The sequence below is a fragment of the Uloborus diversus genome, chromosome 6, assembly GCF_026930045.1.
Source record: "Uloborus diversus isolate 005 chromosome 6, Udiv.v.3.1, whole genome shotgun sequence".
Lineage (NCBI taxonomy): Eukaryota > Metazoa > Arthropoda > Arachnida > Araneae > Uloboridae > Uloborus > Uloborus diversus.
Genome location: NC_072736.1, coordinates 61604397 through 61628479, shown reverse-complemented (window position 1 = coordinate 61628479; position 24083 = coordinate 61604397). Strand labels below are relative to the sequence as shown.

Genomic DNA, 24083 nt, shown 5'->3' with positions numbered 1-24083 from the left:
CACAAAAAAGCAAAAATTTTGAATAAAATACGCTTTTTTTTTCAAATTATCAAAATTATTTAATTGTTTAGGGAACCAATAAAATCTGAAATATCACTATCCAGTTTGTTTAAAATTACTTAATTATTATCAAAGCGTTGAAAAGTGATGAAATAAAAGCAAGCTCAAAAAGCATTTGAGGTAATTCACGAAAAAAAAAAGTTTGCGGAATGTACCTTAAGACTCGACATAAACCAAAGTAAATTTTGTGACTCTCCTGTTTTGGCGGTTTTATTTCGTAATATTATCAAAACAATGTCCCAGTTAAGTAATTACTTCATTATTTAACCTTTAACGCATTATAGCTGCTTAGTATGTGTCACAATGACACTTTTAAAAAAATTAAAACATGCAAGTTTGCAAGTACGAAGTAATTACGGAAAGGATAAACTATCAGGATAACCTTTTTGCAGATTTTACACCTGAGTTATGAAACATAGTGAGAGAGGCTAGTGCCACATAAGCAGCATCAAAATTTCAGTGGAACGTTAAAGAAAATGTGAATAGTCTCTTATCCAGAGAAGTCCTGCAATGGCAATGTCTTCAATAGTGACTGCAAAATAGCAAAAGAAAACCAAAAAAACATTGTTAGTACATCTAAAAATCATTCCCATACAATAAGCCCAATGCTAGGTTAGGTTCATCAGAATTATTCACTGAAGCGAGAGGTCCGATTTTGTGAATGTAATTGAAAATGATACTTCTTGCAGCAAAATTCTGGAAGAAGCACCCTATTTTAAGAACAAAGTTCAAGTTATCGATGGAATAACTCTGATCCATATTGTCCCAAACACTACTTTCAAATGCAGCAAAGATTTTGTAGGTCTCCAAATAAAAAATAATAAAACTTTCTCTCCAATACTCAAACTATACGAGTGGACCTTAAACACGATCGGTATATCTCACTGTCGTTTTCATAACTTGAAAACCAGAAGTTCAGGAAAGTCTCCTTCGCTTATAAAAAAAAATCACTAGGTACCAAACCAGTGGTTTCGTGTCATAGCCATTCCTGAAAATAAAAAGAACTTTTAAAAGTACATCTCAGAGTATGTAATATGTAACATATCCGTTCCTGCATCCAATCAGCTTCTGGTGTCTGGTAACTCTGAAAACGAAAATGAATATTATTTAAAATCTGAGAGTCAAGTAATAAATTTCTCCGAAATGCCCGAGTTCAACCAGGACGAAGCACGCAACAGAATCTTCCTGCATATGATTCAGTGCAAAATAGTGGAAGAAGTAACTAATAGTTTATAGATCAGAAACTAATGAATTCTTATTGGCAATCTTTGTTAACGGACAGAGGTTGCCATTTCATGTGCTGGTGTTGTGGAAAGAAAAAGAGCTTTAGGATGGCATCTATCTTCAGGAGCACTTACGGAAAAAAACATCTAAAATTTTACAAGCTTTTGATGCATTTTCCGACTGCGATTCAACAAGTAAAATAGGAACAAAAAAGTATGCTTTCTCTTTACCAAAAAAGTCGGAAACTGTTTTTTGTACACTAGAGTTATCAATAACACAATATCTGAGTGCTTCAGAATTTCAACTGTTAGAAGCTGTATTATAAAAAAAAGTGTCAAGAAAATAGGTATTTTTTGCGAATGCAACCATTACACAATAATTTCTTGTCACTTCCATCAGAAATAAATATAATATCAGCTCTCTACCATGCTCCTGAAATTCTTTCCAACATGTGCTAAGAAGTATTGCTCAACTGTACTATTGAATCAATTCCCCTGTACCTTAGCAATGCCTTTAGATGTAACCAAGTTTGGGTTTTACTTGAATGAAAATAAAACAATAAAGCCACACCTTATGATGCAGCCAGTGTTACCAGAGATTTAATTTCACTCTGCGCAGGCAAGAACTGTAAATAATCTTGTAAATGTTTTATTAATAATTCATCTTGCTGTAAATACTGTGCTATTAAGGCTAAAGCAAAAACCATAAACTACAAAATACTCGGAAGAGAACGATTCAACAGAACAGTTACAAGTCAACAAAAAAGAGTACGATCCAGCTTTCAGAATTTCTGGTATTCTGCAATTATTTTTTAATACGCATTATTTTACTAATTTTATTTAATTACTTTTTTTAGAACTCTAGTGTATAATTTTATATTTATATTCGTTTTCATAAAAGCTCAAAGATGCTTCTCATTTTTTATATTTATTTAGAACATATTATTTCTTGTATTATTGTTCTTTGTTGGGTAAATTATAAAAAACAATATCCGCAAAACAATACCCGCAATATTCTTTTGTGCAAATTGAAAATATAAATTAATAGAAATAAATAAAAATTATATTTCAGTTGAAACTACTGTGGGCCTGGTTCCCTAGTTCCTCTCAAATTTAAAGCAGTATATAACAAAATTAAAGCCATAATTGAATACTTTGCAATTAAAATAAGTTTGTAAACTGAAGAATGAATAGTTCGTCAGAAGGATAATAAGGCTATTTTTTTCTCCTTAGCGTACTGCCGTTTTATTCAATACGCTAACTTAGGCAGTGCTTGCATTTTCTATTTCGCTTTTTAACGCTCTCGTTGGTAATAATTAAGTAGTTTTAAACAAACTGAATGATGAAGTTTCAGATTTAATTGATTCCCTAAACGCTTAAATAATTTTAAAAAAGAGCTTATCTTTGGAAAAAAAGCTTTTCGTATTTTATTCAAAATTTTTGCATGGTTGCTAAAAAAGGAATTTTACTTATAAACCAACAAAGATAGAACAATAAACATATTTAGGTGTTTCAAGCCCTTGTTCTGTTGCATCTTTTGCCACATTTTTAGTGTTTTACCTCCTACGGTTCGCGAGTTATGAGTGTTTTAGTAAACGGCGTCCCCCTACTGCTTTCCCCCCTCCCCCGGGGATGTCGACCGCCAAGGGGGGGGGGGGGGGCATGTGTTTCCACAATCACTATAGTGCCTGTAACAATAATCAAAAATAATTTTGCGTCAGGTCTTCCATGCATGCTCAAACCCCCTTCAGATCCTGAACTATACTACGAATAGTGTTCGAGCTTGCTACTGTCATTTTGTTTTTCAACGCGTTAACAGTACTTAAATAGTTTAAACAAACTAAATAATGATATTTAGGACTTTATTTGAAAAGAAATCAAACAATTTTGATTTGGAATTTATTTTAGTCAAAAAAAGTTTGTTTTGCCCATTTTATTCAAAAATTTTTCTTGTTTGCGAAAAATGGAATTTTACTCAGAAACCAACAAAGATAGGTCCATAATCATATTTAACTTTTATGAAGCCCTTGTTTTGTCGCGTCGATTGCCACTTTTTTCAGTGTTTTATCTCAAATAGTTCGCGAGTTATGAATGTTTTAGCAAACGTCTCCCCCACTGCTTTCCCCCCTCCCCCGGGGTTGTCGACCACCCAGGGGGGCGACGACATGTGATTTCATAATCACCATCGTTCCTGTAACAATAATCAGAAATAATATTGCGTCAGTCTTTCCATGTATGCTCAACCCCCTTCAGATCCTGGACTAGTAGCTCACCACGCCACGCGCCTAAACCGCGAGTCATGGTTCCTCGCAGCTGTCGACCTCTCGATGAGTTAACTTATCACGCCATCTATCATGAATTCATAGAACTAAAATTATCCCGTCATCTATTAGGAATTCATAGAACTAAATAATTTAATAAAACGTTTAATTTGCAATTACAAATATTTCGGACAATCTGATTTAAAAAAAAAAATAGCTTGTAGCCTTCTTTGATAAATGGACTATTCAACACACAAAAAAAAAAAAAGTTCGAACCAGTAGTTCCCGAGATTAGTACGTTCAAACAAACAAACAAACTCTTCATCTTTGTATTATTAGTGTAGATTCTAAATGTTAAAATTCAAACTGTACACATCTCTTCCTTCCCTAAAAACTTTCATTTGAGTTGAAAAGATTTCAGTTGAAAAACTTTTTGTAGACTCAATGTATTACTATGAGAAGTAATTCCTTACGACACACTTGCTTAGATCATTATAAACTGATTTCCATTCTACTGATATGTTGTTTATTTCTAAATTCCTTTCAACACTGGAAAGTCAAAAAAGAACTAATCGCACAGTGACCAAAATAAAACGCTTTTGTGACCCTCGTATTCGTCCAGGGGTCATACTCTATTCGGATGAAAAAATTCCATGACTTTTCCAAGACTTTTTCATGACTATATAAAATTTTTCATGACCTTGTTACACGACCAGAATAGTACTATTTAATATCAAACTTGCCAATATTTGGAAACTAGTATTAGTAAAACTTTTAGGTGAATGCCACTACCTCATTGAAGCACTTACGTGTGCTTGAAAAAATATCAGTGTGCACCTAAAAAACTAAACTATTCTTATTTGTTTTCATCCTGTAAATTTAAGCAAAGCAAAAATATAGTGAATAGGGTCTAGTGGGGGAAAGTGGTCAATGGGGTAAAGTGGTCATAATTCAAATAAATGGCTATAGCTTGGAAATTAATGTTCGAATAAATGTGAAAATTTTATTTTAGGGTAGTGCATTTATAAACTATATTTTGAATACAAAATTTTACAACTGGCAAAATTTTATTGGGTAAAAAAAAAATATTTTGTGTAAATATGAAAATTCTTAAAATCTAAACACCTTTTTTAACTTCCTTGGGAAATTTTGTTTGTTAGAATTATGAACAGATTGACTGTACAGGAAGCTTCCTACATGTCTCAAGAACTCTTACTCATTAGCAGTTAGCTGAATCTGTTTTTAATAATTTGTTGGAACAATTTAAGTAAGATGGGGTAAAGTGGTCATAATATTAGGCTTAACGAATATTGTTCTTCTAAAGTCACTAAATCTTTAAGTATAAGGCAGATATAAATTAAATATTAATTTCACTTAATATGTATTGTTTTTACAATAAACAGGGTTAAATATACGAGTATATGCGTATGTATACGCATATACTCGTCCCTGCTCGTATATATACGTATTCACATAAATGCACCAATAAACACGTATTTGGGTACCTGCAAGTATTTTTTATCTATACAGATATACATTCGACTATACACGTATATTCCCGCTTATATGCTGGTATATATACGAACAATTATATACTCAGGGAGACACGTATATACGCGTACGTACTCGAGTAGACACTTGCATACAAGCATATGATATACATGTATACAGGGTGAGTCTAAACTCTTGATCAAATTATTAAAAGGTTTTAGACGGGAGGATAAGAAGCGAGAATCATAAGAAACATCCAGAATCAAACTCAAGGCTGACGCGCTACAAGCACGCAAAGCCAGAAACTGATGGATGCAAAACATGTCACAAATTTATTACACAAAGACAATATTACACAACATTTTAGGTTTTAAGAAAATTTTTAAGTTATTGATGAAATTTGCGGCCGGCAGCTGTAATACATGCGTCGCAATCACTCTGTTGCAATTACGAGACTTTTGAAAAACTTTCATCAGTCGCTGCACCTTCGTTGCGATGCGTGTATTAGAATTACTACAGGCCGTAACTTTTAACAACTGCTCTAAATATGTCTTAAAAACTAAAATGTCGATTAAAATCATCTTTGTGTAACAAATTTGTGATCTGTTTTGCTAACGCCAGTTTCTGACCTTTTGTGCATGTAGCGCGTCAGCGACCATAAGTTCCTTATGATTCTTTGCTTCTTATCCTCCCCTTTCACACCACTTAGATTTTGCAAAAAATCTTGGATTCATTCTGTAAGCATACATGTATATTAGCGGATATACTCGTGGATTTACGTGGATACATGTATTGGTGTATACACGTAAATGCACGTATATACGTCTAACAGGTATATAATCGTGTTTACACGTAAACATACGAATATACTCGTGTTTTCCTATATATTTTCATTGAGTAGACATGTATAAACACGCACTGGATATATCCACGAATTAACTCGTGTATACTCGTATAAGTATGTATGTACACTTATGTATGCGTATATACGTCGACTGTACACGTATAAACTCAGGTATGCACGCATATACTCGAGATACAAGCGCAAAACACGCATATGATATTCTTTTCTACGCTTTACTCGCATATACACGTGATACGTATATACTCGTGTAGACACGTATACACTCCTATAGGTAATCACGTATACATGCGTGAATATATACGTGTATACACTCGTGTATACACGTATCTACTTGAGTAGGCATGTGCATGCATCTGATGTATACATGTATCTATTCATCTATGAACATGTTTACTCATGTCTACACGACACGTATAGTAGACTCGTGTATACCCGTATATACTCGTACATATACTTATAACCATGAAAATAACCGAAATATACAAAAATTAGGGTTATTTGTAACGGTTTTGCAGTTTTTTTAAACTATGACCACTTTACCCCATGCTATGACCACTTTCCCCCATCCCATGGGGTAAAGTGGTCATAAATACAAAGGGAAATGAATGTGTTATAAAACTACTTAAATTCAATATTTTTTCCCTGAAATGCAATGTACCGTGTTCTTTAATGATGCAATGTAAAATAACAACAAAAAAAGTTGAAGTGTTTAAAGAATTTATTGTTTTTATTATCCACTTAAGTTGAAAACCTACGATTTTATGACCACTTTACCCCACCAGACCCTACAAAATAATAATGCTTAAATGTCTAATATTTTTTTTTATAAACAGGCAGAATGATAATGAATGGGACAGAGGTTGAATGAGTCATTAACTAAGTTTCAATAAATTTGCTTTAAAAGTTGCCTCTTATTAGTGTCAATAGTGCATTTAGTCAACCACATAACTTGACAGTATTTTGGTTCTTTAAATTAAAGCCACATTCTTTAGTAAATTCATATTTCTAAACCAGCGATTTTATTTTCTTTTAAAAATTCAATACTGAATAAATCTTCAGATTCAAATGTACTTGTTTACTTATTTGCACATTTTTAAATGCATATAAATTAATAGGCTCAGAACTTTTAGAACACAGTGTTTGATTCCTGACGTTGAACTTAGCAGCGGATCGCATGGATTAGTTTTGCAAGCTATGTTTTAAAGTATTAGAGTTTTCCTGTTTCTGTATTTTATCGCCTGATTAAAGATCTTTACTTTCTAAAACCTTCAACGAATTGAGATACTCTCTGATAAATTATTTCTGATAAGTTTTTACAAGTGATAGGAAAGAACACGGATGCAATTATATTGTGTTTTTTGAGTGGGCGTGGCAAAATCAAGAATGTGCAAGTTTGCTACTACATAAAATAAAATATAAAAAGTGTTGAAAATAATAGCAAATTCAAAAGAAGTTATGTCCAAGCAGTAAAGTCACATTGCAAAAAAAAAAAAAAAAAAGACGTGAGGCTGCTACATAGGTAGATGCAATGAGATTTCAATATTCAGATTTGTTTTTGAGATACAGAGAAACCCCTCCTAACGGACACCCCTCAAAGGCGAACACCCGTCTTATGCGGACAATTTTTAATTCCCCAGTTCCAATGCAAAAAGATTATTAAACCCCTGTCCTGCGGACACCTCTATATTGCGGACGACAAAATTTGTCCCGCTAGTGTCCGCATTAGAGAGATTTTACTGTAGTTCAATTTTCCAGTTTAATAGCTTTTACTGTCAAATCACTCAATATTTCTAATGCTCTTTACGCTTCTGTTACTTTCTCTTTGCCCAGGACATTTTTTCATGACTTTAAATAAATTTCCATGATTTTTCCAGGTCTGAAATTTGATAAATTTTTTTCCATGACTTTCCAGGATTTCCATGCCCCGTACGAACCCTGTACGTCACAAGCGAAGCCGCTAATAAGTCGCAGCAACTTACGAATGTCAGTTCACGGTGACGTCCACTCTTGTGAGTCACAATGCAGTTTTACCGTGATGTCATAGAAAGGTCACAAGAAAGTTGACCCTCACGCGGCGGTGATCACAGGGTGGCGACAGGAACTGTGAAAAAAAGTTCCCTGACTTTTCCCTGATTAAGTTCACCAAATTTCCCTGATTTACGTTACCAATGATAATGATAATGGTTTTCTTTCTTTGCTTTACTTGAAATCCCTTGTATGTTTGTATAAAATGCAGTGTTTTAAACGTTTTAAGCTATGTAAAGTTGTAGAACTAAAGAGAAAATTACAAAAAAAAAAAAAAAACTTTACTTCCAGAAACTACTTAGCATAAGAATTTAAGAAACTATTAAAATTACTTTTAAAAACATGTGTATTTATGATAGTTCAAAATAATTTCAATTACTTTTTAGTTCTAAGTTTTCAAACAGTATAATAATTGTTGCAAGAATAACAAGTAATAGTGAAAGAATAGAATGAATGTAATTATTCTTATATAACTAATTGACATATTTATGCAAAACAGATGAAACCATTTGACAACCATTCATAGGGAGCTTTTCTCTAATCAAGGACATAGGTTTTAATTAATGAATACAGCATTTTTAACAATAAAACAATAAAGATATTTTCTTAAGTACACAAGTTAACTCTATTTCAAATGATTTCAGTATGTAACGAGAAAAAATCTTAGATTGCTTTTGTAACAAACAACTTTGAAATGCAAGGGGGAAAAAAAGGAAAAAAAAAGCAATTAGTTAATTTCAAAATATATAAAAGAAGAATACAACTTGGTTATAAAATTAAAGAATCACTAAAGTCTGAAGAAAAGAAAACCTTTATAATCTGCGGTGACAACAAACAGTATAACGGCAAAAAACAAAGTTTTTTAAATTGAAAGTTCAATTTTAGCAATTAAATTAAAAACGCGAAGTAATAACTTTTAAGCTTTTATAGTATTAATTCAAAAACCAAAGATTTCTTCTTGAAATCGTGATTATAGTACGCTAATTACTTCGAGACAATGGAATAAAGGCAAAGGAGCTAAGGCATAATTGAAGGCTTCCTCTTTGCCTGTATGGTTGTTTATTTTACGTAGCATTGAAAGCGTAAAAAGAAATTTCAAGCTAGGTGAAATAAACAACCTAACAGACACAAAAGCAATCTTAAGAAGTTCATCCTGTGGTTAATAAGTAAGATTCAATACTTTGACGTTGAGAAAAAAAGATGCACAAATATGCGGCAGTGTATAATCGCACCTCATTAATTTTATTTTTATTATTATTTTTTTTTTCTTGAACAGATAATTGGCGGAAAATGCGTAGGGAATTAAGAGTACTGAATTTTGTTAAGCAAAAAAAAAAAAAAATTTTTTTTCTTCAAAAAATCAATTTTTCCTGATTTTTTGTTATTTTTTCAAAATTCCCTGATATTTCCCTGATTAATAAAGTTCCCTGACAGTCGCTAGGAGTCGTCACTACAATACCCCGCGTACTGACATTCGTAAGTGGCTGCCGCTACCACTTTGTATATAGGAAGGTGACTTTGTAGTAACGCATTGGAACTGTTACATGATCGTCACAGGCCCGGATCTGCGTGCCCGCAGTGCGAGGGGGGGGGGGGGGAGGGGGGTGCCTTTTCACCAAGTCACAATTCAATTGTTACAGTCACATTATAATGACGTCATATGAAAAATGATGCAAATGTGTAACAATGTGACTTTTGTGTATCGTCACAATTTAGTCACTTTGTGACTGCGACTCTCGCAGTAGAGTCACTGTGACTTAGGCAAGTTTAGGGAAAAAATAAATAATACACTTCTTATTGAAATCAAGCTTAAAATAAGTCGACTGAAAGTAGTATAGGTTAAAATTACTTTCAATTTCCAAAATAATGAAAATATTTTTAGGATGCAACAGATTGAAACTTCAAGCATGAAATGCAATTATCGGCAAGCTACGTATTCGATTTTGGCATTCTGCTAATCGGTATACGACGTAGAAATTTAGAAAATTCAGTTAAAATATCCCAGATTTTAGGCAAAAAATCGTGAAAATTATTTAAATCCTCAAGATTTCATTACAATAATTTTAGACCAATCAGTTTTTGTCAGAGAATTAATTTCTTGCGATACACGTGTCTAATTCATCTAAAATTGCGACAAACTTTCCTTTTCTTCTTTTTTTATTTCTGCATGACTAAAAAAGAAATTGGGAATAGAAAAAAAAAATATGCAGAGGTGGACCCCCCTCCAAATATCACAAAGATCGCCCTAAAAGCAAGAGCCCCACAAAAAGTAAAAAATACCCCTTACCCCCCTCTTAGATGGGCACCCCTGGCTGATGTAGGCCTTCCCTCTTCCGATTTTACTGCCCATTTCACGGCGCAAATTCAGAGGAAATTGCATAATAGATTAAGTTTGATTAACTGCAGCGATCGGTGACTCTCACTGCATTAATCTCAACAACCTACGAGTAAGATACGGCAATGAACGATCGTGGGACGATAAATTAAGTCGACAAAAATTTTATTCAAATATCTTCAAATAAGCTGGTTTTGCTCTGAACAAACTGCCTGTCAAAATGATGAATGTAATAAAGCTGCAGGAAATTCGATATCCAAATTTAACTCATATTAATCCTGAATAAAAGCAACAATAAGCAAAAACCGAAATCGCGAAACGATCCCTTTACGCGATTCGCAACTCCAGCGCTCGAATACGCTACCTTGCGGTAATTTACATAACTACCGAAAAAACTAAAACATTGCGTTCCACGTATGTCTGTTGAGTAAACATAGGCAGTTTGTTATGAGTATTTCTTAACGCATTCGATGTGTCTTGGATTGCTTTCAGCAATAGAAAGTGTCTTTTCCCTTAATGTTATTCTCGAGCTCCTCAAAATAATGTTAGTCTTTATTATTTCCCTCTAAAAAGTGAGTTGACTGTCGTAAATGGCGTTAAATCCAAAACAAAGAAAAACTCTGGATTAACAAACTTCGCATTTGCAAGTGAGAATTTTCATCGCCAAAATAGTGCGATTGTATTTTAGGGTTATAGTTTTAGTATTGTGCGAGCAAAGAACACTTGCTTGGCGAGATTTTGCATGTCAGTTGTAAACCATTTTTATTTTTTATCATGTGTGGATTAAAATGGTAGAAAGATAACAGAATTCGATAAGTTTAAAGAAATAATGGAAGATCAATTAACAGGAAAACTACCGCCATGTATCCGTGAGAATTTTATTGATGATGCATGACAGAATTAAATCATAATTCAGAAGTTAGAAGCTAGCCAAACAAAACAAAGATTCTTTCATCTTTCCTCTTTTGATAGCACTGATAAACAAAGGTTTATTTACATGAAATATTTATAGTGTTCATATGGCTACAATAAAAATGTAGTTTCATCAAGAATTGATAAATTTTGAAATCGACATCGTGGAAATAGCTGCTTACAACTATGAACTACGAAATTTGTATTAATTTCTAATGTTTAGTAATGCTTCTTGAATTCTCATTTCTTTTTACATGGGCCAGAATATCCATAAGACTTTGAAAATTGATTTAAAAAGAATAAAATAAAAAAGTCATGCATACAAACAAAAATTACTAGGCTTATTATCATTTCCTACGCTACGGCGTGCATTTGTTTTAGTTTTTTCGGCCGCCATTAGACAGTGACTGCAGAGCCCCCTATAGTTCGTTAGGGTTGCGAATTGCAATAACAAGAGTTTTCCAAAAAAAAAAAAAAAAACCGCACATTTCGATTTTTAACATGCGTATTTAAGCAATTATCAAATTTGGACGTTAGATCTGCATTAATTCATCAGAAAACAATCATACCCAGAGTTGTCTGTATCTGAATCATGCTAACAGAACAGATACGAAAGGAAGCAGGCAGGGGGGTATTCAAGCTGGTCCAGTGAACTTCACCCTGACTTTATCCGAAAAGAATCCCTTCAAAACAAATAAAACAAGCAGCTTCAGTGCAGGTCGATATCGTCAAACTGATGCCTAGCGCTAAAAATAAAAATGAAGTAAAAAATAAAATTAAACAAAATTCTAGATTTCTAGAAAAAATGCTTGATTTTTCTCACGAGTCTATATGGGGCGCTAAGCAGTTATTCTAACATTTTGCAAGCAAAATTTAATGATTTCTTTATCTGAAAATTGCAAACATCATGGAAGTTGCGTTATTGAAGATTCGCGAATAATTCCAAGAATTATTTAAAAAATCCATGGAGTTTCAAGTACATTGTAAATGGTATCCCCCCCCCCCCCCGAGTTCTGAGCAGTTTCATAGGATCTCAAAAATATGCACCCTGTGTAAAAAATCTAGAATTTTGCGTTTTTGTAGATACAAAATTAAAAATAAGCCCTTTTGAGGACCCTTAAAAGAAAAACTAAGATTAAGCACTTTTTAAGGATCGGTACAAACCCTGAAAAAAAAAAAAAGTAAAAACTGCCGGTAAGGTAGTTTAACCAGTAAATGAACAATAACAAATGATTACCTTTCTGCTTAATATATTTATTTTGAGATATTTGAATTTGATTATTTCAGTAAATGAACACTTAGGCACAATTTCATTTTCATGCATTCTTGTAAACTGTCGCAGTGGTAGATGACATGAAATATTTTCGTTGGTATGTGTAACTATTAAGGAAAAACTGGAGGAACTTTTATGGCTTTGTTTCAGGTCTTTTTTTTTTTTTTTTGAGTGAGTCTGAAAGAAAAAATGTGCAACAACCAAATGAATGAGTGTGCCTAACTAACGGACAAACACAAAATTGTCTTGCGGTTTCCATTTGGAAATGTATGGAAGAAAGTTACTGTTGCCAAAAAAAAAAAAAACTAGTTTATACACTGGTCTTTTACCCTGCCGAGTTTTATCAACCCAAATGGTTTTGTCCAACTGATGGCAGTTGTATACAGGGCCCGATTTAGAAATTTTGGGACTGTCAGCACAACAAACCCTTAATTTGCAGAACCGAAGAATGTGCTCAATCGCACATCTTATAGTCATTACAAAGCTCCCCCCCCCCAAAAAAAAATATCAGTGATGCAACCTGCACCATTGATTTTTTTAAGGTTGACCACATTGACTTTTGCATGGCTAAAGGCTGCAGTAAACATGTTTTGATAATATCACTGTAATGTGCATTTATAATCTGAAGTAGTCTTCTCTTTGGGAAACACCATCGTCCTCTTTTGTGACCTGATGGATTTTACTAGGTGGCGAGATAGTTAGTTTTCTGCTGAACTCATAAACCTTGTTAAAACAGAGCCAGCAATAACAATTTAATTTTTAAACTTTTACTCTTTAATTTATAAAAAAAATATTTAGAGAACATTTTATAGGGCAAAACAAATAAAAACATTCATTATGAAATATTTTTTTTTTTTTTTGTAATTTTTGGGGGCCCTCTAAGCTAGGGGGCCTCAAAGTCGGCTTCTCGGGCTTACACTTAAATCAGGTCCTGGCTGTCAGACTCTTCTTAATGCCATTCCTTCTATCACATCCTCATCATAGTTTGAACATTTTCACAATGAATATTCTGCTCTCAAAAAGCAATCAAGCAATTGTGGTTTAGTATAGTAACTATTTCCCCTCAAAATTTAATTCTTTTCAAGAGTTCAGACAAAAAAAAAAAAAAGTATATAAAATATTTTATTGATGTAAATTTCCTTTTAAATATCTACATAAATAGTACAAATAGTTTGGGCTATATACAAATTTCTATATAAACTTTTTTTTCTTTGACTTTATATTACTGTGTAGTCTCTCTCCTCTCATGGAACTGTACACCAAAGTGGCTATGAAAATAAATATTTTTTAATCAATCATTGAAGTGAGATTGAATGAACTGGCACACACACACAAAATAAATATGCAAAAAATATCTGACATGCCATTATTGAAACAGCCGATAAAATTTAAGATTGATTCTCAGCATTATAAATTTCAAATTTATTTGTTTTTCAAAAAGCATAACTTTTGAACTTTAAGCACAAAAGATGACCATAATCAGCCCTTGTGCAAAAAAAAAACCTTGGAGTGATTAAACACAAAATGGAATCAGCGCCTGTTTCGTGTAGGTTCACTTTTATTCCAAATTTCATTTTACTTGTAGCAGGGTTGGCAAGGTTTTGGACACTATGGTAAAAAACCACGGTAAACACCATGGTTTTTACCGTCCTGCCCAAAACTGTCTAAAACTATATTTTTATAGAAACTGTATTTTGTGAGAAAAAATATCCAAAACAGAGCAATATGTTATGTGTCAATTTATGTTTCACATTGAACTAGCTGCATTGTCCGGCTTTGCACGGTCTGCCTCGAAAATAAAAGTTATGTCAAGTGACGCATGTTCAACAATCAAGCTTCAATTAGAAAAAAAAAAAAAAAAAAACTAAAATTTCCCATCCAAACAATCCTTCTGAAAGAAAGAAAACGCTGAATCAAAAATTCCTGAACAAATTAAATGCAACTTTCCTGATTATCTTCTGCTGGTGGTACAAAAAATAGAAAGAAGATAAATCGCCAAATAATAATCAAAAGGAGAAATTTTTACCTCAAAACAAAATTTTATTTAATCGCAGTCGACAAAAAAAGTGGCAACCTTCTGAAACTTTATTTATGCTAATTTAAAATGAAACCACTAATTTAAAATGAGATCACACAAACAATAATTTTTTGTTTAAGGCTTTCACGGCCGGCGTCAATATGAGGAGATAACATTTCCGGGCTTATTGGCCATGGTCTAATTGGAGTAGAAATTCCAGACGTTTCGGCTTGCTTTGCTGCAGCCATCATCATTGGTTTGAGTTTGGTGAGACAGTCTCACGAAACTCAAACCAATGATGATGGCTGCAGCAAAGCAAGCCGAAACGTCTGGAATTTCTACTCCAATTAGACCATGGCCAATAAGCTCGAAAATGTTATCTCCTCATAATAATTTTCTGATTTAAAACTTCTGTTCCATTAGGCTTAGCTGGGCTTAGCAGTGGCCAAAATTGAGTCAGCTCTTGTACCCTCTAAGTTAAACCTGTATAGTGATTTTAACTTGATTCTGTTCATTAATTCTTGATATATTGCAGTCACAAGTAAGGAGAAAAACATTTGATTGCTCAACATCCCTTTGAAATATTAGCATCGAAATTAAATTAGCAACTGTAACTTCAAGGATCTACTTGTAGATGAATTTTTGTTTGATTCTATATGTTACTTAATGTGACATAGCAGTCACACTTGACAGAGAAAATGCTCGATTGCCATCCCCCCCCCCCCAGAGGAATTGGCTCCAAAAACTAATGGACACTAACTCACATGGGGGTACATATGTAATAAACTTCGTTCGATTTCATAGAGTATTTTTTGCATTAGAGCGGCTACAAAAAACCAGACACATATGTACAGACACACATTTTCCAAAAATGGTCAAAATGCCACCCCAACACATGCAAATTTGATTTGTCAAAACATTAAAATTTTTACGAATCCAGTACTTTCTTCAAAAGATTAGATACAGAAGAAAGTAAAAATGGGCTGCTTTTTCAATAGAAATCACTCCACATTGCAAAACATTTTCTTAACTATGAATATTATGTAATTTCACATTTGACGATGATAGACAATGAGTTGCTCTCTTAAATAATATTTTTGGATAGATTTAAAAAAATATCCCCACTGAAATCAATGTCTTAAAAAAAAAAATACAATCACATATTTTACAAAAAATTTTTAACTTTAAATACAATGCAATCAAATGCTAAAGGATGACAGAAACAAATACAGTTACATCTGTTTATAGCGAAGTCATATAAAGTGAAAAAATTCAATACCACTACATGTTTCACTATGCATTATTTAACTTTTTATAACAAAATTAGTCGCTGAAATTTCTGTTTGGTTCCTGCAACTTTGCTGTAAACGGGAGAGATAATATAAAGGAACTTGTTAACAAACCAAACAATAAATAAATTAAAAAAAAAAAAAAACTTGCTGCTTACATTTGTACTTAAAAGTTAATTTTTACCATGCCTATTGTTTTAATAAAATAATCAATGATAAATAAATAAAACTTAATAAAATAAACTACAACATAGAACAAAATATTAGGGATTTTGTAAAAAGCCACATCTATTATAAAAGACCTTAAAAGTATTTATACAGTGGCTCCCAAAAGTGTTCGTACACCTTGAAATTTTGTAGTAAAACCAAAATAATGCAAAACTGAATTCGAATATGAAGTCCAATTTTTTTCACACCATTCCTATGACATTTTGAATAAAACCCAGTAGTTTTTTCCAAAATATTGCCAGATTTTATTTTTGAAATTTGTCAAAAAACAAAGAGACAGAGAAAAAATACGCCACAAAAGTCATTGCATACTGAAATATTTTCGAATAAATTCGAAATTAAAATTATCATATGTGGTTTTATTATTATTTTTGCATTGTAATGATACTATAAAGTCATTTGACTTTAATTTTTTGTGTATTTATTCCCTAATATTCTGCTTATTATTTTTAAACGGCAGGTATGCGTAGAAAACAACAAACACGATTCGAAATTTGATTTTTTCCCTCACAGTAGCCATAAATTGGTTTGAAATGTCTCTAAATTGGTTAATTTATACCATTCTACAGTGAAGTGCTTGATAAAATGCTTTAAAGACAAGAATCGGATCGAAAACAAGGTAAGAAAAGGTCAACTGGCAAAGTTAACAAAGCGTGATCGGAGGTTTACAGTTAAAAAAAATATGAAAAATACACATTTCAGAACTGAAAAAGTTTCTGCAGAATTGAATAAAACATTTTACGTTTAATTTTTACCTAAATTTGTTCGCCAAGTTCTCTGATTAGCTGGATTAAATGGGACCTCTTCCCGCAGATATTTTCTTGTTCATACGAAAAATAGTAAGCTTACGCTTTCTGTCATAAAATCAATGATAAATAAGCTCAAAAGGGTTTGGAACAACGTCTTACTTATAGATAAAAATAAATTCAACATTTTGGGTTAAATTGTTGTATAATTGTAAATGGAAGAAAAAAATGAGGAATTTAATCTTAAGAACTTAGTTGAATCAGTTAATCAGGACGGTGAAGGTGTTCTTGTGTGAGGGTGCATCTCAGCATCAGGACTTGGAAATTTGGAATTTTTTGATGAAATAATGAATTATGCTGTTCATTTAAATATTTAAAAAAACAATTTTAAACTATTAGCCCAAAATTTGGCAATCGAAAACAACTTTGTTTTTTATCAAGATAACGATAAGAAGCACACGTTCACGTTTGGTGCCTCAAAATTTGTCCTTAAGCTTAGAAATATCTCCTCAATCGCCAGATTTAAACTTAATGTAACATATTTAGAGATATCTGGAGGCTAGGTTACGAAAATACACCATTGAAATGAAAGGCGAACTAGAAACAGTAAGACTCATAGTGCGGCTGAACACTTACTCAGAAATTGCACAAAAAAGAAAGAAAAAACAATGAAATCGATTCCCAGACGTTTAAAAGCTGTTGTTGTTACTGCATGATATTCTACTAAATAATAACTTAGTAAAAAGTTAGATTATTTACTAATTTTTTGACATTTTTTCAAAGTGTACGAAAACTTTTATGAGATAAAATTTCCGGCCCTTTTTGGTTTTAGATTTTTAAAAAATTGAGTTTTAATGTTTTATTAAAAGTTTTCATATAGTTTTGTTAAAAATAGATCATAGATCTTATTATAAAATACCTATTTCGAAATATTAATTCTAACCAATGGAATAAGGGCAGAGCCGTGTCCAAGGGGAGGGTTTTAGGGGTTAAACCCCTGCCATTAGGAAAAACAAAACAATGAAACATTAAATGATTTTTCAAAATGTCTTTTAAGTTTTAATTAATTTTAGAGTTAATACTCTAATACAGTGTTCAACCTCTTTAATATTTACCCATCTTTAACAATAAACATTTTCCTGAATTGTAGGATTCTGAAGCACCTTCATTGCTAAATACACTCTGTCGCAAAAAAAATATATGCACCTAGAGGAATTAGAGCCACAATCATGAAACTTGGCACAAATGCAGTTTGGTAGCCGATATGCAAATGATTAAAATTTCAGCGCCAATGAAACAAGGCTAAGCGTGCTATGAGCATGTGAGTTGCACAGGAGGGAGAGTTTAAAAGCATGAGTACGTGTGCCTAGGGCTATTCAGTCGAAATTGTTGATTTCAGTAGACTGTATTGAGACTTAAGATGCCTCTAAGACGTAACCGGCGGCAGTATGAACAGTGGATGGAGTTTGATAAGGGCCGTATAATAGTACTCAGAGAAGCAGGTTGGTCAGATAGGAGTATCGGCTGCCACCTCGGTCGGAGTGATATGGTAGTTGCTTGGTGTTGGCAACAGTAGATCACGGAAGGGTCGTCTACCGTCGCGGAGGGTCAGGGCGTCCCAGGAACACAATTGAACGCGAGGATCGCGCAATCAAAAGAGCGGCCATGCCGGCGCCAACAACGTCGCCAGCATTGATTTAACGCCACTTACCTCCTTCCAGGCATCCGGTGAAATCAAGGGAAACCATTAGGAGACGACTGGCCGAAATTGGCTTGGAGCCCACGTCCATTAAGACGCTTGCCAGTGACTCCACATCACAGGCAGTGTCGACTGGATTTTTGCCGACCTCGGGCAGCTTGGAGCGTAACAGACTGGAGGCGTGTGATCTTCAGCGATGAATCCCGATTCAGTCTCAGTGCTGATAATCACCATACACGTGTGTGGAGGTGCACCGGCCAGCGCTTCGATCTGGCATTTGTTGTCGAGTTGCATACAGCTATTTGACGAAGTGTGACAGTGTGGGGAGCGATTGCTTGGGACACACGATCACCTCTGGTTGTTCTCCAAGGCACTTTGACAGTTCCCAGATACGTGAACAGCATTTTAACGCCGATTGTTCTGCCCATACTATCAAGTCACCCTGGTGCCATTTATCAGCAGGATAATGCTCGTCTACATAATGCGCGATTCGCTCAACATTGTCTTCAGGGATATGACGTATTCCCATGGCCTGCCAGTTCACCAGACCTTTCGCCAACAGAGCATGTCTGAGACTTGTTGGGAAGGCAACTGCAGCCATCCCGGGATACAGGGGAATTAACGACACAGTTGCAAAGATTATGGCATGATCTTCTGCATGGGGTCATAAGTGACCTAATTGATTCGATGCCACGCCGTGTTTCGGCTTGTGTAGCTGCCAGAGGTGGCTTTACTATTAACTGATTTGTAACTTTTGCATGCTGTAACTGCTTAATAAAATTATCTTTTATTCTGAATTTTTAATCATCTTCTTATCTCCTTATACACTACATGCCTGCCAAGTTTCGTGAGTATAACTCAATTTCTTCTGGGTGCATAAATTTTTTTGCGACAGAGTGTATTTGAAAAAAATAACGATGAAGGAATGGCTGAAAAGTCCGGCAATGCTGAGCATGCAGGGGAAACTTATTTAAAGAGAGTATTAGACAATGATGTAGCCAAAAGAAGAAAAAAAATAGAGGGACACGAGAAATGGTTACTTTGCTTACTATTAGGTTTTTTTATGGTCAAAAAGGGAAAATATTTTGGGTTTCGGAAAAGGATATACAGTCGACTCCCGCTACAACGCGATTTGACTTATGCGAAATGACTATAATGCGAAATTTTCAAGAATAACGAATTCTAGAGCTGACGCGAATTTTTCGCCCACAACACGAATTTTTTGGAAGGAAGTATCAGCTTCGTTATTGGCTGCTAAATATATACATTTCGTGAATGTTATCACATCCCTGTAAGCATCACTGACAGTCAAAGTTCACACCCCAAACTAGTCTAGTGCATCAAATAACCACTTTCAACTTCTTTCATTTATTTATTTTTTTCATTCTAAATATAAAAGTTGAAATATAATGGCACCTTAGTGTCACTTTCATCTAAAGTTTTAGTTTGAGGGCTGTTTATAAGTGTCTGAAAGTATTTGATATGCTTTAAAAAATTTGTATGCATATGTTTTTCCACAATGCGAAATTTCGACTTACGCGAGGAATCTTGGAACGCATCCCTCGTGTAAGTCGGGACTCGACTGTATCCTCAAATCCTTCCCTTTGGATATGCCTTTGGTGTTTGCTGGATGAATGTTTCAGAAGAATGTTTCTATGCGAAACAGCAGTTGTTTGGTATCAAATTTATATTTTCATTAAATTCCGGGAATCTAAAAAGATTTCATTTAAAAAACATAAAATGTAAAAAAAAAAAAAAAAAAAGGTGTACTTATCGAACTAAAATGGTTTATTCAACATGCTTAGTTACTTTCCTTTGAGAATATAAGTTTTAAGGAAAAAAGTTTGAACCACTCCCTTTTTGAAATCCTGGACACGGACCTGGATAAGGGCCTATTTCATTGAAAGTCGTAGGTGTACGAACACTTTTGGGAGCCACTGTAAGTAATGGATAGAATTAAAGTTTTAAGGAAGGAAACCTTAAAAAAATGATTTTAAATAAATCAATGGTTTCTATGAGGTTCAAAAACATACTTTGCTGCAATAAGGACACTCTCCAAACAGCTTATTAAAACTAGTTCTCACATCTGGAAGCATTCTAATGTACTACAGACAGGAGAAAAAAAGAAGTTATCCAAGTTATTATTTTACAAAACAACTAATGGAGAAATAAAGATAGAAAGAAAAAAATAGCTTACTTCATACAAACATGAATGATGAAACATTTGGTTGCATGAAGAATTATCACAATTCATAGTAGGAACGGCATCACCCAAATGATAGGAGTAACAAATTCCACATTCCATGCAAAATTCCTGAAAGAACAGGAAAGAAAAATGATTATAAACAGGATTTGACGAATCTCGGATGCAAGGTTGCCCAGGCTACTGAAAGAATAGCAGGTGATTAGTTCTTTCAGAGGCCATGTTACACTGAATGTTCCTATAGCCAGGGTTTGTAGATGAAAATCATGATTTAAATCAAGTGATTTTTTTTCAAATCGTTAATTTAAAACATTTAAAATTCATATTGCAAAAATAAATGCAGGTTTTGAGTAAGTTGCTTTAAATATAAAACAGGCTGCACTTATAATTACAGCTTCAATTTTAATAGTGAATGTAGCTAGATAATATAGATGCACATGCATAGGCCATGGGCAGATACCAGAAACATTTCTGCCGTGGGCAGGTTAACGGCAGTAACTGCAGGTTTTTCGATTATCATTTTTTTGCATTTTTGACATCTATATTACTGTAGTTTTATGGTACAAACATGTTTATTTGGTTGCCGCAGAAAAAAAAAGCATTTTTTTACCAGTGGTAATTAGCAGTAACTGCTTTATTGCAACATTATGCAGGAAATCGGCAGTATGTACAATTGTACATACTGCTCTTTACCTGCCCACGGTAAAACGGAAGCTTTCTCCCGTAGGCAGGCAAACGACAGTAACTGCTTTTATTGTTACATTTTTCAGGTAATCGGCAGAATGCACTTACTGCTTTTTTCATGCCCACAGCAGAACTGAAATTTTCTCCCGTGGGCAGGGAAACAGAAGTAACTGCATATTTTTTTGATTTTGATTTTTTTTTTTTTTTTTGGATTTTAGAATTTTTTTTGCCTATAACCATTCTGCTGTGGGAAGGCAATGGCAGTAACTGCAAAATTTTAATTTTCATCTTTTTTTTGCATTTTTGAAATATATATTACTTCAGTTTTATGGTGCAAACATGTTTATTTGCTTGCCGCTAAATAAAAGCATTTTTTTTTAAATCAATGGTGATTAGTAGTGACTGATATTATCGTTACATTGCGCAGGTAATCAGCAGTATGTATTTGCGGCTTTACCTACCCATAACCATTGTCTGAAAATAAATGAATTGCTGCCGAAACTTCCACTAAGACGCAAAAACCATTTTCGCAATTTTTTTTTAAAAAGCTCAACTGAGCACAAGCAATAGCTCCCCGATAGGAGGTCATTGTGTGACCTCTCAAAAATTTCCCTTATTCGGCAACTTTAGAGACAATATTGCATTTTTAAAAATGAGTCCTAATCGCTTCTCATTAGATGTAGGCATGCGTGCCAGGTCATATTTGATCATTCGGCAAAATTGGGAATTACTGACTTTCAAAAATTTAACTTCCGGCATCCTTCAACAGGGTGGCGACAGGAACTGTGAAAAAAAGTTCCCTGACTTTTCCCTGATTTCCCTGATTAAGTTCACCAAATTTCCCTGATTTACGTTACCAATCATAATGGTTTTCTTTCTTTGCTCTACTTGAAATCCATTGTATGATTGTATTAAATGCAGTATTTTAAACGTTTTGTGTAAAGTTGTTGAACTAAAGATATATTTTTAAAAAATGCTACTTTTTTAATAAAATGGTTTAAAAAAAAAGACAATTTTTTTTTGGAAGGTAAGAAAAACCTACAAAACAGTATATTAAATTTTTATATACATGGAAAGATTATAGGAAATTAAAAAAAAAAAAAAAAAAAACTTCCAGAAACCACTAGCATAAGAATTTTAAGAAACTATTAAAATTACTCTTAAAAACATATGTGATTTATGATAGGACTAAAATGTAATTGAAATTATTTTGAACTAAGTTTTCAAACAGTATAATAATTGTTGCAAGAATAACAAGTAATAGTGAAAGAATAGAAGTAATGTAGTTATTCTTATATAACTAATTGACATATTTATGCAAAACAGATGAAATCATTTGACATCCATTCGTAGGGAGCTTTTCTCGAATCAAGAATATAGATATTAATGAATGAATACAGCATTTTAACAATAAGAAAATAAAGATATTTACTTAAGTTCACAAGTTAACTCTATTTCAAATGAGTTCAGTATGTAACGAAAAAAATCTTAGATTGCTTTTGTAACAAACAACTTTGAATGCAAGGGGGAAAAAAAAGCAATTAGTTAATATCAAAATATATAAAAGAATACAACTTGGTTATAAATTTTAAAAAATACTTAAGTCTGAAGAAAAGAAAACCTTCATAATATGTGGTGACAACAAATAGTATAACGGCAAAAAACAAAGTTTTTTTCATTGAAAGTTCAATTTAAGCAATTAAATTCAAAACCCAAAGAAGTAATAACTTTTAAGTTTTTATAGTATTAATTCAAAAATCAAAGATTTCTTCTTGAAATCGTGATTACAGAACTTAATTACTTCGAGACAATGGAATAAAGGCAACGGAGCTAAGACATTAATGAAGGCTTCCTCTTTGCCTGTATGGTTGTTTATTTTATGTAGCATTGAAAGCGTAAAAGGAAATTTCAAGCTAAGGTAAAATAAACAACCTAACAGACACAGAAGCAATCTTAGGAAGTTCATCCTGTGGTTAATAAGCAAGATTCAATACTTTGACGTTGAGGAAAAAAGCGGCACAAATATGCGGCAGTGTATAATCGCACCTCATTAATTTTACTTTTTTTTTGAACAGATAATTGGTGGAAAATGCGTAGGGAATTGGAGTACTTAATTTAAAAAAAAAAAAATTTTTCTTCATAAAATCAATTTTCCCTGATTTTTTGTTATTTTTTCAAATTTCCCTGATATTTCCCTGATTTTTCCCTGATTAATAAAGTTCCCTGACTTTTCCCTGATCTCCCTGATTTCCCTGATCTGTCGCCACCCTGTTTAACGCAAGAAAGACTTCAATTACTTAGGGAAAATAACCATACTTTATTTCAAATAAAGTCGAAGAAAACGTTTTGTAATTTAACTGGACACAGACATTTTAAAGAAAATGTTCTTTGATTCTTCATATTCGTGTTCTAAAAACAATAAAACAAAATCAGTTCCTGCTAATATACAGTTATAAAAGATACAGTTCAACCACAGATTGTATGGAATTGGCAAACGTCCAGTTAAGATGAGTCTATCTGAATGGGGGGGAAAAGTAAAAATTTGACGCATGTGTTCCATTTATTTGAATGAGACTTGCTTAATTTAGAGGCTAACGTGCATCTGCAAAAGCTGATATACCTAAAAAGATAATAGATGCATATATTTCCGCCTGTAAACAGGATGTTTGCGTTTCCACACAATCCGGGGTTAGACATTAAAATACGAGTAAACACAAGGAATACTTGGCAGACGATAAATAAACGTGTAGCAGCAGAATGATTTTGTTCTAT

At 33.3% G+C, this 24083-nt stretch overlaps 1 protein-coding gene across 2 annotated transcripts in view; it reads right to left on the bottom strand.

Annotated features, from left to right (window-relative positions):
* Positions 1-13620: 13620 nt before the first annotated feature.
* Positions 13621-24083, bottom strand: part of LOC129224029 (E3 ubiquitin-protein ligase FANCL-like) — a 42475-nt gene continuing 32012 nt past the window's right edge. For both annotated transcript variants that reach the window (XM_054858426.1, XM_054858427.1), the window contains 3 exons: positions 20622-20738; positions 20458-20529; positions 13621-13713 (listed from right to left, as the gene is read on the bottom strand). In XM_054858426.1, the coding sequence (XP_054714401.1) occupies positions 13690-13713; positions 20458-20529; positions 20622-20738 (213 nt within the window). In that variant the 3' untranslated portion in view covers positions 13621-13689. The remainder of the gene's footprint in view (positions 13714-20457; positions 20530-20621; positions 20739-24083) is intronic.